General features: G+C 29.4%; 1 protein-coding gene across 7 annotated transcripts in view; it reads left to right on the top strand.

Moving 5' to 3' along the window:
• The window catches only part of SLO2 (slowpoke 2), a 744,153-nt gene that overhangs the window by 637,855 nt on the left and 92,664 nt on the right, over positions 1-13,634 (top strand). For all 7 annotated transcript variants that reach the window (XM_075310162.1, XM_075310161.1, XM_075310160.1 and 4 more), the window contains 2 exons: positions 11,803-11,952; positions 12,073-12,281. In XM_075310162.1, coding sequence (XP_075166277.1) covers positions 11,803-11,952; positions 12,073-12,281 — 359 coding nt within the window. The remainder of the gene's footprint in view (positions 1-11,802; positions 11,953-12,072; positions 12,282-13,634) is intronic.

Below are 13,634 nucleotides of genomic sequence, written 5' to 3'. Positions count from 1 at the left end.
TGGTACATGGTGTTAGTATATGGCCTCTAACAACAATGAAAAAATTGGTCCACATCGGTCCTTAATTATATATAGCCCCCATATAAACCGATCCCCAGATTTGGCTTGCGGAGCCTCAAAGAGAAGCAAATTTAATCCGATCCGGCTGCAATTTGGTACATGGTGTTAATATATGATCTCTAACAACCATGCAGGAATTGGTCCATCTCGGTCCATAATTAAATATAGCCCCCATATAATCCGATCCCCAGATTTGGCTTGCAGAGCCTCTATGATCGGATGAAATTTGCTACATGGAGTTAGTATATGATGGTACATGGAGTTAGTATATGATATGAGGAGCCACCGTGGTGCAATGGTTAGCTTGCCAGCCTTGCATACACAAGGTCGTGGGTTCGATTCCTGCTACGACCGATCACCAAAAAGTTTTTCAGCGGTGGATTATCCCACCTCAGTAATGCTGGTGACATTTCTGAGGGTTTCAAAGCTTCTCTAAGTGGTTTCACTGGAATGTGGAACGCCGTTCGGACTCGGCTATAAAAAGGAGGTCCCTTGTCATTGAGCGTAACATGGAATCGGGCAGCACTCAGTGATAAGAGAGAAGTTCGCCACTGTGGTATCACAATGGACTGAATAGTCTAAGTGAGCCTGATACATCGGGCTGCCACATAACCTAACCTAACCTAGTATATGATCTCTAACAACCATGCAGGAATTGGTCCATATCGGTCCATAATTATTTGTAGCCCCCATATAAACCGATCCCCAGATTTGGCTTGCGGAGCCTCAAAGAGAAGCAAATTTCATCCGATCTGGCTGAAATTTGGTACGTGGTGTTAATATATAGTTTATAATAAATTTCATCCGGATCGGATGAAATTTGGTACATGGTGTTAGTATATGGTCTCTAACAACCATGCAAAAATTCGTCCGCATCGGTCCATAATTATATATAGCCCCCATATAAACCGATCCCCAGTTTGGCTTACGGAGCCTCTAAGAGAAGCAAATTTCATCCGATCGGCTTGAAAGTTGGTACATGGTGTTAGTATATGGCCTCTAACAACAATGCAAAAATTGGTCCACATCGGTCCATAATTATATATAGCCCCCATATAAACCGATCCCCAGATTTGGCTTGCGGAGCCTCAAAGAGAAGCAAATTTAATCCGATCCGGCTGAAATTTGGTACATGGTGTTACTATATAGTCTCTAATAACCATGCAAAAATTGGTCCACATCGGTCCATAATTATATATAGCGTCCATATAAACCTAGGAATAAACGAGGAATTTTCGCCGAAATTTTTTCATTGAATTTCATAGACAATAGGAATTTATAGAATTTCTTTCCTTACACTCAAATTTGGCTTGCGGAGCCTCTTGGAGGAGCAAAATTCATCTGATCCGCTTGAAATTTGGTACATGGTGTTAGTTTATAGTCTCTAACAACCATGCAAAAATTGGTCCACATCGGTCCATAATTATATATAGCCTCCATATAAACCTATCCCCAGATTTAACCTCCGGAGTCCCTTGAAAGAACAAAGTTCACCCGATCCGGATGAAATTTGGTACGTGGTTTAAGTATATGGTCTCTAACAACCATGCAAAAATTAGTCCACATCGTTCCATATTTATATATAGCCCCATATAAACCGATCCCCAGATTTGGCTTGCGGAGCATCTTGGAGGAGCAAAATTCATCCGATCCGCTTGAAATTTGGTACATGGTGTTAGTATATAGTCTCTAACAACCATGCAAAAATTGGTCCACATCGGTCAATAATATTATATAGCCTCCATATAAACCAATCCCCTGATTTGACCTCCGGAGCCCCTTGGAAGAGCAGAGTTCACCCTATCCGGATGAAATTTGGTACGTGGTGTTAGTATATGGTCTCTTACAACCATGCAAAAATTGGTCCATTATCGGTCCATAATTATAAAGGGTGATTTGTTAAGAGCTTGATAACTTTTTTTTAAAAAAAAACGCATAAAATTTGCAAAATCTCATCGGTTCTTTATTTGAAACGTTAGATTGGTCCATGACATTTACTTTTTGAAGATAATTTCATTTAAATGTTGACCGCGGCTGCGTCTTAGGTGGTCCATTCGGAAAGTCCAATTTTGGGCAACTTTTTCGAGCATTTCGGCCGGAATAGCCCGAATTTCTTCGGAAATGTTGTCTTCCAAAGCTGGAATAGTTGCTGGCTTATTTCTGTAGACTTTAGACTTGACGTAGCCCCACAAAAAATAGTCTAAAGGCGTCAAATCGCATGATCTTGGTGGCCAACTTACCGGTCCATTTCTTGAGATGAATTGTTCTCCGAAGTTTTCCCTCAAAATGGCCATAGAATCGCGAGCTGTGTGGCATGTAGCGCCATCTTGTTGAAACCACATGTCAACCAAGTTCAGTTCTTCCATTTTTGGCAACAAAAAGTTTGTTAGCATCGAACGATAGCGATCGCCATTCACCGTAACGTTGCGTCCAACAGCATCTTTGAAAAAATACGGTCCAATGATTCCACCAGCGTACAAACCACACCAAACAGTGCATTTTTCGGGATGCATGGGCAGTTCTTGAACGGCTTCTGGTTGCTCTTCACTCCAAATGCGGCAATTTTGCTTATTTACGTAGCCATTCAACCAGAAATGAGCCTCATCGCTGAACAAAATTTGTCGATAAAAAAGCGGATTTTCTGCCAACTTTTCTAGGGCCCATTCACTGAAAATTCGACGTTGTGGATCGTTAGTAAGTCTATTCATGATGAAATGTCAAAGCATACTGAGCATCTTTCTCTTTGACACCATGTCTGAAATCCCACGTGATCTGTCAAATACTAACGCATGAAAATCCTAACCTCAAAAGAATCACGCTTTATATAGCCCCCATATAAACCGATCCCCAGATTTGGCTTGCGGAGCCTCTTGGAGGAGCAAAATTCATCCGATCCGCTTGAAATTTGGTACATGGTGTTAGTATATAGTCTCTAATAACCATGCAAAAATTTTTCCACATCGGTCCATAATTATATATAGCCTCCATATAAACCGATCCCCAGATTTGAACTCCGGAGCCACTTGGAAGAGCAAAGTTCACCGGATCCGGCTGAAATTTGGTACATGGTGTTAGTATATGGTCTCTAACAACCATGCAAAAATTGGTCCATTATCGGTCCATAATTATATATAGCCCCCATATAATCCGATCCCCAGATTTGGCTTGCAGAGCCTCTACGAGAAGCAAATTTCATCCGATCCGGATGAAATTTGGTACGTGGAGTTAGTGTATGATATCTAACAACCATGCAGGAATTGGTCCATATCGGTCCATAATTATTTGTAGCCCCCATATAAACCGATCCCCAGATTTGGCTTCCGGAGCCTCTAAGAGAAGCAAATTTCATCCGATCCGGCTGAAATTTGGTACATGGTGTTAGTATATAGTATCTAATAACCATGCAAAAATTGGTCCACATCGGTCAATAATTATATATAACCTCCATATAAACCGATCCCCAGATTTGACCTCCGGAGCCCCTTGGAAGAGCAAAGTATCTAACAACCTTGCAAAAATTGGTCCACATCGGTCCATAATTATATATAGCCCCCATATATAAACCGATCCCCAGATGTGGCTTGCGGAGTCTTAAGGAGAAGCAAATTCATCCGATCCGCCTGAAATTTGGTACATGGTGTTAGTATATAGTCTCTAATATCCATGCAAAAATTGGTCCACGTCGTTAAATTTTATGAAGTTGTTGCTAAAATGCAATTTCATAGATTTCTTTTTGAAAAAAAATCATACAAAAAATGTAATTGTATAAGAAAAATTCTTTAGGGATAAATTCATGAAAAGTTTTTGCTTTTTAGCAAATTTAATTGATATTTTTCTTCAAATAGAATTCCATCAATTTAAAAAATTCATTGAATTTTTTTTTTTTTTTTTTTTTTTTTTTTAATTCAATTTCGAAATTTCATAAATCTTTTTTTTATTTTGTTGGAAAAAAATCCATAGAATTTTTTCTTGAGAAAAAATTTTATAAATAACATTTTTGGATGCAATTTTATAAGAAAAAAAAATTAGGGAAAATTTCATAAAAAGTTTTTCTTTTTGGAAAATTTTATAGATATTTATCTTTAAAAAAAAATTCTATAGTATTTTTTTTTGTACAGAAATTGTTTAATAGGAAATGTTAAAGAAATGATTTCTTTATTGAAAATTTCATGGAGTTCTTTTTCTTTAAAAAAAAAATTTAATTAATTAATGAAATTTTTTTAAATTTTTTTTTTTTGCTTTTGAAGAAAATTTCAATTTTTTTCTTTAGAGAAACTTTTATAGATTATTTTTTCTGTAGAGACAATTTCATAGATCATTTTTTAGAGAAATTTATTCGGAGAAAATTTCATAAAGAAAATAAACTTTTCTCTTTACAGAAACTCTCAGAGACTTTTTTCCTAACGAAAATTTCGTCGATTTTTTTCTTTAGAGAAAGTTTCATAGACTTTTTTCTTTATAGGAAATATTTATAGGAAATTTCATATAATATTTTCGTTAGACAAAATTTCATAAAAATTGTTACTTATGTTTTATTTTCCCTTCATAATTTTTACCACTGTCTTATTGTTTCTTGAACAGACGGTTTGTTAATGCAGCGTAAATTTAACTATCCATTAACAAAAGGAAACTTGGAAATGACATCAGTCACAAACGACCATACATAATAGTCACATTGCATTTGGGGTTTGGTGCTTTCATTCCATTGTAGCATGGACTACGAATAAAGCTTCCTTGTAGCTAGAGAACAATGTATGGAAATTTGTAAATGTTTTATGTTGCCCTATAAGGCCATTATCCCTTAAGGGAGAGATACTTACTCATAGAAAGTTAATGTTCATATATTTTAGTGAGGGCTTTGTTTAGCCTCTGGCCATTATTAGCTAAGGTTATAACGAAACCTGGTCATGGCCACACATTTGATATCGTCCTTTCATTTGTTAAACTTTTTTCCCATGATATTCACATTTAAGTAGCCACTGGTCATAGTGTTACATATCAATTACCTCATTCCTCTAGAGAGAACTTTGGCCTCTTTAGCTTGTACCCTTTTTCGGGGAGGCGACAAATTTTTCTCTTGTCATTTTCATTAGAATGTCATACTTATGTCTGACCATATTACTGCTGCGGCGACCACATTTTTATAATTACATATTTTGTGTGTTTTGTCTTTTTTTTGGGGGAGGGGGGGGTCGTAGATCATAGATGATATATAGTATATAAATATTTTCATAATTTTCATGCTAATAACTTTAGTGACGGATGATAATTTCAGGCAGACCTGTGTGTCCAAATCAAACACAAAAAAAAGTTTATTTGATGGTGCCGACTAATTTGTTTAATTCATTAGTAACATTATCTATGGTATCCAAGGTTATATTCATGGTTACAGACCTTTCAAAAATATTAAAGTGCAAGTAAATTATGAATGTTCAAATAATGATAAATAATCATGAAAAGGCTCTTTATAAAAGATAAACTAAGAATATACAGAGAAACTTTATTGATTATTTGTTATAACTAAAAAGGTTACAAAAGTCTAAGAATGAGATGATGTAAATTATGGAATTCCCTCCTTGGTTATTTGCATTAAAACGTAGGTACACTAAAAAAAAAAAGCATGCACGGTTCTAAAGATTTTGTCTTTACTTTAAAAATTTTGGTATTGATTCCGAGCCAAGGAAGCGGAGAATACAAGTAAGGATACTTTTAAAACACAATTCTCTTTTAAATTTGGGTTTTGTGTACTTACTTCTAAGAAGCAAATTTTAATTGTTCGCTTTTTCATATTTTTTCTTCATATGCTATCAAAGTCCTTTAAAAACGAGTTAACGACAACTTTATTCTCCAAATTCATACACGACTTCCAGTAGAAATTATGATATGTTTCAAGTAAAAAACGTCTTTAAAATAAAATGTTGAAAAACATGTCCTATATTTGAACGATTTTTTGCTTTGTAGTCAAGATGAAAAAAGACAACAAATTTAAAGAAAAATTCATTAAATTTAAAGAATTTTTCTGAATTATTAAAGTCAAGTTGACCTCAACCCAAACATTTTTTCTTTCATGTTATGATACCCATTTTTAAGTGAAATAACTTAATTATAAGGACAATGCGACTTCATTGAAAAGTTTATCGACTTTTGGCCTAGGAAATAAACTTTATATTATAGAAATGCATCTTCCAAGCTAAGCAAAATAGGCATTCGTATTTTAAAGACATGAAATCTTTGACCTCACGCCAATATATTTTTTTTTTTTTGCAGTGTAAGATGATAGCCGTTAAGGTGATAGAAGCTTAGGCGATAGCCGCTAAGACGATAGCCGATATGGCAATAACCGCTTTGGCGATAGCCGATATGGCGATAGCCGCTATGCCAATAGCCACTATGAAAAAATATTCTATAAAACTAAAATTCTGTCAAAATTTTCTATAGAAATAAAAATTTTGAAAAATTTTATATAGAAATAAAATTTAAAAAAATTTTCTATACAAATAAAATTTTGAAAAATTTTATATAGAAATAAAATTTTCTCAACATTTTCTATAGAAATAACGTTCGGAAGAAATTTTCTATAGACATAAAATTCTGACAAAATTTCCTATAGAAATAATATTTTTACACAATTTTCTATAGAAATAAAATTTTGACAAAATTTTCAATAGAATTAAAATTTTTACAAAATTGTCTATAGAAATAAAAATTTTAAAAAATTTTCTATACAGAAAAAATTCTGACAAAATTTCTTATAAAAATTAAATTCTGACAAAAATTCTTATAAAAATTAAAATTTGACAAAAATTTCTTAAAAAATAAAATTTTCACAAAAATTTCCATAGAAATAAAATTTTAACAAAAAATTGTATAGAAATAAAATTTTGACAAAATTTCCCATTGAAATAAAACTTTTACAAAACTTCTTATAAAAATAAAATTTTGTACAATAAGATTTGGTATTTTTTGGTAAAATGTTCTCCAAATTTTGATAGAGTTGTTTGGCTTAAGTGGCAACCGTGATTGCATCACTATCTACTCGACAGACCTCAAACAGTACTAATTTTTAAATTAATTAAATTTTCTATAGGAATAAAATTTTGACAAAATTTCCTATAGAAATAAAATTTTAGAACAATTTTCTATAGAAATAACATTTTAGCACAATTTTCTATAGAAATAAAATTTTTATTTGTAGAGTTTGTAAGGCTTGAGGTCATGTACTAATAAAACAAAATAAAATCTTAGTATTTTTATAGTGTTTTCTATAGAAATAAAATTTTGACAAAATTTTCTATAGAAATAAAATTTTTACAAAATTTTCTATAGAAATAAAATATTGACAAAAGTTTCCGTAAAATTAAAATTTGTACAAAATTTTCTTTAGAAATAACATATTGCCATAAATTTCTTTAGAAATAAAATTTTGACAAAATTTTCTATAAAAATAAAATTTTGACAAAATTTTCTATAGAAATAAAATTTTGACAAAATTTTCTATAGAAATAAAATTTTGACGAAATTTCCCATAAACATAAAATGTTGACAAAATTTTCTATAGAACTAAAAGTTTTACAAAATTTTCGATAGAAATTAAATTTTAACAGAATTTTTACAATTTTGACAAAATTTTCAATAGAATTAAAATTTTGACAAAATTGTCTATAGAAATAAAAATTTTAAAAAATTTTCTATAGAGATAAAATTCTGACAAAATTTCTTATAAAATTAAATTCTGACAAAATTTCTTATAAAAATTAAATTTTGAAATTTTTGAAATTTCCCATAAACATAAAATGTTGACAAAATTTTCTATAGAACTAAAAGTTTTACAAAATTTTCGATAGAAATTAAATTTTAACAGAATTTTTACACAATTTTGACAAAATTTTCAATAGAATTAAAATTTTAACAAAATTGTCTATAGAAATAAAAATTTTAAAAAATTTTCTATAGGGATAAAATTCTGACAAAATTTCTTATAAAATTAAATTCTGACAAAATTTTTTATAAAAATTAAATCTTGACAAAAAATTTCTTATAAAAATAAAATTTTGACAAAAAATTCCATAGAAATAAAATTTTAACAAAAATTTGTATAGAAATACAATTTTGACAAAATTTCCCATTAAAATAAAACTTATACAAAACTTCTTATAAAAATAAAATTTTGTACAATAAGATTTGGTATTTTTTGGTAAAATGTTCTCCAAATTTTGATAGAGTTGTTTGGCTTAAGTGGCAACCGTGATTGCGTCACTATCTACTCGACAAACCTCAAACAGTACTAACTTTACTATACTTAAGTACAACAGACAACATTTTCTATAGGAATAAAATTTTGAAAAAATTTCCTATAGAAATAAAACTTTAGAACAATTTTCTATAGAAATAACATGTTAGCACTATTTTCTATAGAAATAAAATTTTGACTAAATTTTCTATAGAAATAAAATATTGACAAAATTTTCCATAGAAATAAAATTTGTACAAATTTTCTTTAGAAATTAAATGTTGACAAAATTTTCTATAAAAATGAAATTTTGACAAAAGTTTCTATAGAAATAAAATTTTGACAAAATTTTCTATAGAAATTAAAGTTTGACGAAATTTTCCATAAACATAAAATGTTGACAAAACTTTCTATAGAACGAAAAGTTTTACAAAATTTTCTATAGAAATAAAATTTTAGCAGAATTTTCTATAAAAAAAATTGACAAATGGTTCTTAGGAATCAAATTTTTGACAAAATTTTCTATAGAAATAAAATTTTGACAAAGTATTCTTTAGAAATTATATTTTAACAAAATTTTCTGTCGGAATAAAATTTTAAGAAATTTTTCATAGAAATAAAATGTTGACAAAAGTTTCTTTAGAAATAAAATTTTGACAAAATTTTCTTTAGAAATAAAATTTTTATAAAATTTTTTATAGAATATATATAAATAATATAAAACTAATATATTGACAAAATTTTCTGTAGAAATAAAATTTTGATAAAATTTTCTATAGAACTAACATTTTGACAAAATTTTCTGTAGAAATAAAATTTTAACAAAAATTTATATAGAAATAAAATTTTAACAAAATTTTCTATAGAAAACACACATTGGCAAAAATTTTCTATAGAAGTTAAATTTTGAGAAAATTTTCTTTGGAAATAAAATTTTAAGAAATTTTTCATAGAAATAAAATTTTCTATAGAAATAAAATTTTGACAAAGTTTTCTATAGAAATAAAATTTTGACAAAATTTTCTATAGAAATAAAAGTTTGACTAAATTTTCCATAAACATAAAATGTTTACAAAATTTTCTATAGAACTAAAAGTTTTACAAAATTTTCGATAGAGATTAATTTTTAACAGAATTTTCTATAAAAAAATTGACAAAAATTTCTTAGGAATCAAATTTTTGACAAAATTTTCTATAGAAATAAATTGTGACAAAGTATTCTTTAGAAATTATATTTTAACAAAATTTTCTATCGAAATAAAATTTTAAGAAATTTTTCATAGAAATAAAATGTTGACAAAGTTTTCTTCTAAAAATAAAATTTTTATAAAATTTTCTATAGAATATATATAAACAATATAAAACTAATATTTTGACAAAATTTTCTATAGAAATTATATTTTGACAAAATTTTCTATAGAAATAAAATTTTGATAAAATTTTCTATAGAACTAAAATTTTGACAAAAATTTCTATAGAATTAAAATTTTAACAAAAATTTATATAGAAATAAAATTTTAACAAAATTTTCTATAGAAAATAACATTTTCTATAGAAGTTAAATTTTTACAAAATTTTCTATGGAAATAAAATTTTAAGAAATTTTTCATAGAAATAAAATTTTGACAAAATTTTCTATAGAAATAAAATTTTGACAAAGTTTTCTATAGAAATAAAATTTTGACAAAAATTCTTATAAAAATAAAATTTGTAGAAAAAAAATTGGTAGATTTTTGGCAAAATGTTTATCCAAATTTTGGTAGATTTTTTGCTATAGAAATAAAATTTTGACAAAATTTTCTATAGAAATAAAATTTGGAAATTTGGACAAAAAAAAATTAAGAAAAAAGTTTCTATAGAAATAAAATGTTGACTAAATTTTCTATAGAAATAAAATTTTCACAAAATTTTCTATAGAAATAAAATTTTGACAACATTATCTATAGAAATAATATTTTGATAAAATTTTCTATAGAAATAATATTTTGACAAAATTTTCTATAGAAACAAAATTTTGACAAAATTTTCTATAGAAATAAAACTTTAACAAAAATGTATATGGAAATAAATTTTAACAAAAATTTATATAGAAATAAATTTTCATTAATTACAATTTTAAATGCGAGCTAATTGGACATGAAGATTAAGGAATTGGTATTATTATGCTATTGAAAAGAAAATGCCAGATACCCATCTTACAAGCCTGACTATACATATGTTTCAGTGTTGGCTAATCCACATTTCCATAGTCTCTAGTAAGATTTGGCTGGGTGAGATAATGAGAAATGTGGATAGGCAACACTGAAACATATGTATAGTCAGGCTTGTAAGATGGGTATCTGGCATTTTCTTTTCAATAGCATAATAATACCAATTCCTTAATCTTCATGTCCAATTAGCTCACATTTAAAATTGTGATTAATGTAAAGTAATTGATTTGGACGAAAAACCAGCCTTCGTTGAAATCGGGCTGACATAAAATTAATAGAGATAAAATTTTGACCAAATTTTCCATTGAAATAAAATTTTGACAAAATTTTTGATAAAAATAAAATTTTGCCAATAAGATTTGGTAGTTTTTTGGTAAAATTTTCTCCAAATTTTGGTAGATTTTTTTTTTGGCTCAAGTGGAAACCATGATTGCATGACTATCTGCTCGACAGACCTCAAAGAGTACTAACTTTACTTTACTTTAGTACAACAGAAGCTAAGGCAAAATCAGCTTCGACATTATCAGTTAAGACAATAGCCGTTAAGCTAATAGCCCCTAATGCCGTAGCCGCTAAAACAACAACCGCTCAGGCAATAGACGCTAAGCCCCAGTACTTCGATCACATTGTCGCACGAAAAACGGTTATACTTCATAATAAAAGAAAACGTTTGCGCAAAGTAACTACGAAACCTTTGCTTTAAGTTTTTTCGAACAGTTATTGATACAAGTCTGGCATATTCGCAAGGAAAAAAGGCTGGCACATTATGTCGCATAAATAAGTTAACAACACGATTCTTGGAACACTATTCGCAGTGATAAACGCTGCTATTCGTTGTGCACAAAAACGAACTTAGTACAATGACCGCTAAGGAATTAGCCACTACGGGAATAGCCGCTAAGCGGTAGACCTGCGGCCAGAAAACAAAATAGATTTATCTTTGAAGGATGCAGCTTGATTACACCAGAGAGATAGTAATAGTAAATTCAAAATGAGTAAATTCTTGGAATATCTTTCAGCCGATATTTCGAATAATATTTAGCAAAAAAAAAAACTTTCCATTGAATGAAAATGTTCGAATATCTTTTTATTTTTTTTTTTAATTTCCAGATTGATTTAAAGGAATATGTTATTTGTCATATTTTATTTAATACAATTCAAAATGAATAAGAGAAACGGTATTATGTAAAATAAAATGCATTCCATATTGCAGAGTTAATGCTTCATCTCTAGAATGATGAGGATGGTCTTTTTTTATAATTTCGATTTTTTTCTAAAATTTCTTATAATGCACTTTTCCAGGGAAGGTCAACAATCCCCTGAAGAATGGCATCGTTTATATGGTAAATGTTCAGGCAATGAAATTTATCATATTGTATTGGGTGATAGTCGGTTTTTCGGCGAATATGAGGGTAAAAGTTTTACCTATGCCAGTTTCCATTCACATCGAAAGTAAGTAAACAATCAACAACAACAACAACAAATTGAATTAATGATAACATTTAAAATGTCTCACAAAAATTAATTAATTCCATATTATAACAATGCCCAATTGCTGTCACTTATCTATAGATATGGCGTGGCCTTGGTTGGTGTACGCCCTGCCCATTTACCTGAATTCTATGAGGATACAATTTTATTGAATCCTGGCCCTAGGCATATTATGAAGAAAGATGACACCTGCTATTACATGAGCATCACCAAAGAAGAGAATTCCGCATTTGTGGTTAATCAAAACCAACAAAATGCAAATGCGGATCCCATGGCAACCAAGGAGAATGGTAAGTAGGCTTTGGCTTTACGGGAAGAAAATCATAAATTTAAAGAGCAACCTCTGTTTGTGATGAGTTTCTATTTTTTTGGGATACTATATAACTTTCTTCTATTCTCTTATGGTTTCTGGTTTCGTTTGGGCTAAAAGAATCAAGTTTTTTTTTGGTTTTCTATGTGGTTTATTGTGTTGATTTTTTTTCAAATATTTACAATATTATATTAAAAATAAATTAAAAAAAAAATAATAATAATAATAATAAAATTGTAATTTTCCACAAAACAATAACGAACTACAACACACTTGGTTTTTTTTTCCTAATTTATTTGACCACTACTACTCTTACTATTTACTTACTTTGGCTAATACAACAACAACTTCTACTATAACTATGCTTAAAGTGCTATTTGTATGTATTTGTATGTGCGTGTGCGTAAGTGTGTGTGTGCGTTGTTGATGCGTTTACCAAGCTTTAAGTTTATTTTATGTACCATACATACACACACACAAACACTCTCTCTCTCTCCCTCAGGATATTCATCATAAATTATGTGCTCTTCCATGTCTGCCTTTGCAAAAAAAAAAAACAACAAAATCTCTCTTCTCGTTGAAGAGGTCATTGTTGGTCTGTACGTACTTGAGTAGATGAGGGTATTCAGGAATTATCTTAAATATGCCATGAAGTGGTTCCATTTAATTCATATTGAACCATCATTTTATGTTGCCATTCATAGTTTGCTACTGCTGTCTCATCATGTCCTTGATTTCTCTCTTGATTTTTTTATATTCTTGCGGTAGGTTCTTATGCGTTTTTCTTTGTTGTTGTTGTTTTTTTTTCTCCGATCCTTACTCATCTGCTGGCTATTAAAAAATGGAAATTAAAGATGTAATCGTATTTTCGTGTTTCCTTCATACCTTCATTGACGTTGGTTCATTTTTACTACCATAATTTTTTTTGAGTTTATTTGCATACACTCGTATTCTCTTTAAGTCGTAAAGTTAAAGGACAATTATACACATACACTTCGAAAAAGAATTATGATATCTCAAAAAAACACACACACAATAACACTTTTGTAGAGATAAAATAATCAATATATAGCATATTCTCAGGCGCACCTAATTTGAACTCTGTAAGATATTTACAGCATTTTCACTTCAAATGAAACCTTTTTCAAACCAAATGAACCCTTTTTTCGAATCAAAAGATCCTGATTATTAAAATTTTTGGTAGGTAGGTACTAAATTTGATACGAACAGAACCCGTGACATTCTGAGTCTGAGTGAGGTTTTCGCAATAAGTCTTGAACAGTGTTACCCTGGTTTATTTAGAAAAAGTATCATTCGTAACAAAAAGTGGCAC

The sequence above is a fragment of the Haematobia irritans genome, chromosome 5 (genome assembly GCF_050003625.1).
Source record: "Haematobia irritans isolate KBUSLIRL chromosome 5, ASM5000362v1, whole genome shotgun sequence".
Taxonomy (NCBI): domain Eukaryota; kingdom Metazoa; phylum Arthropoda; class Insecta; order Diptera; family Muscidae; genus Haematobia; species Haematobia irritans.
Note: the sequence above shows the minus strand (reverse complement) of the source record. Positions and strands in the feature narration are given on the sequence as shown.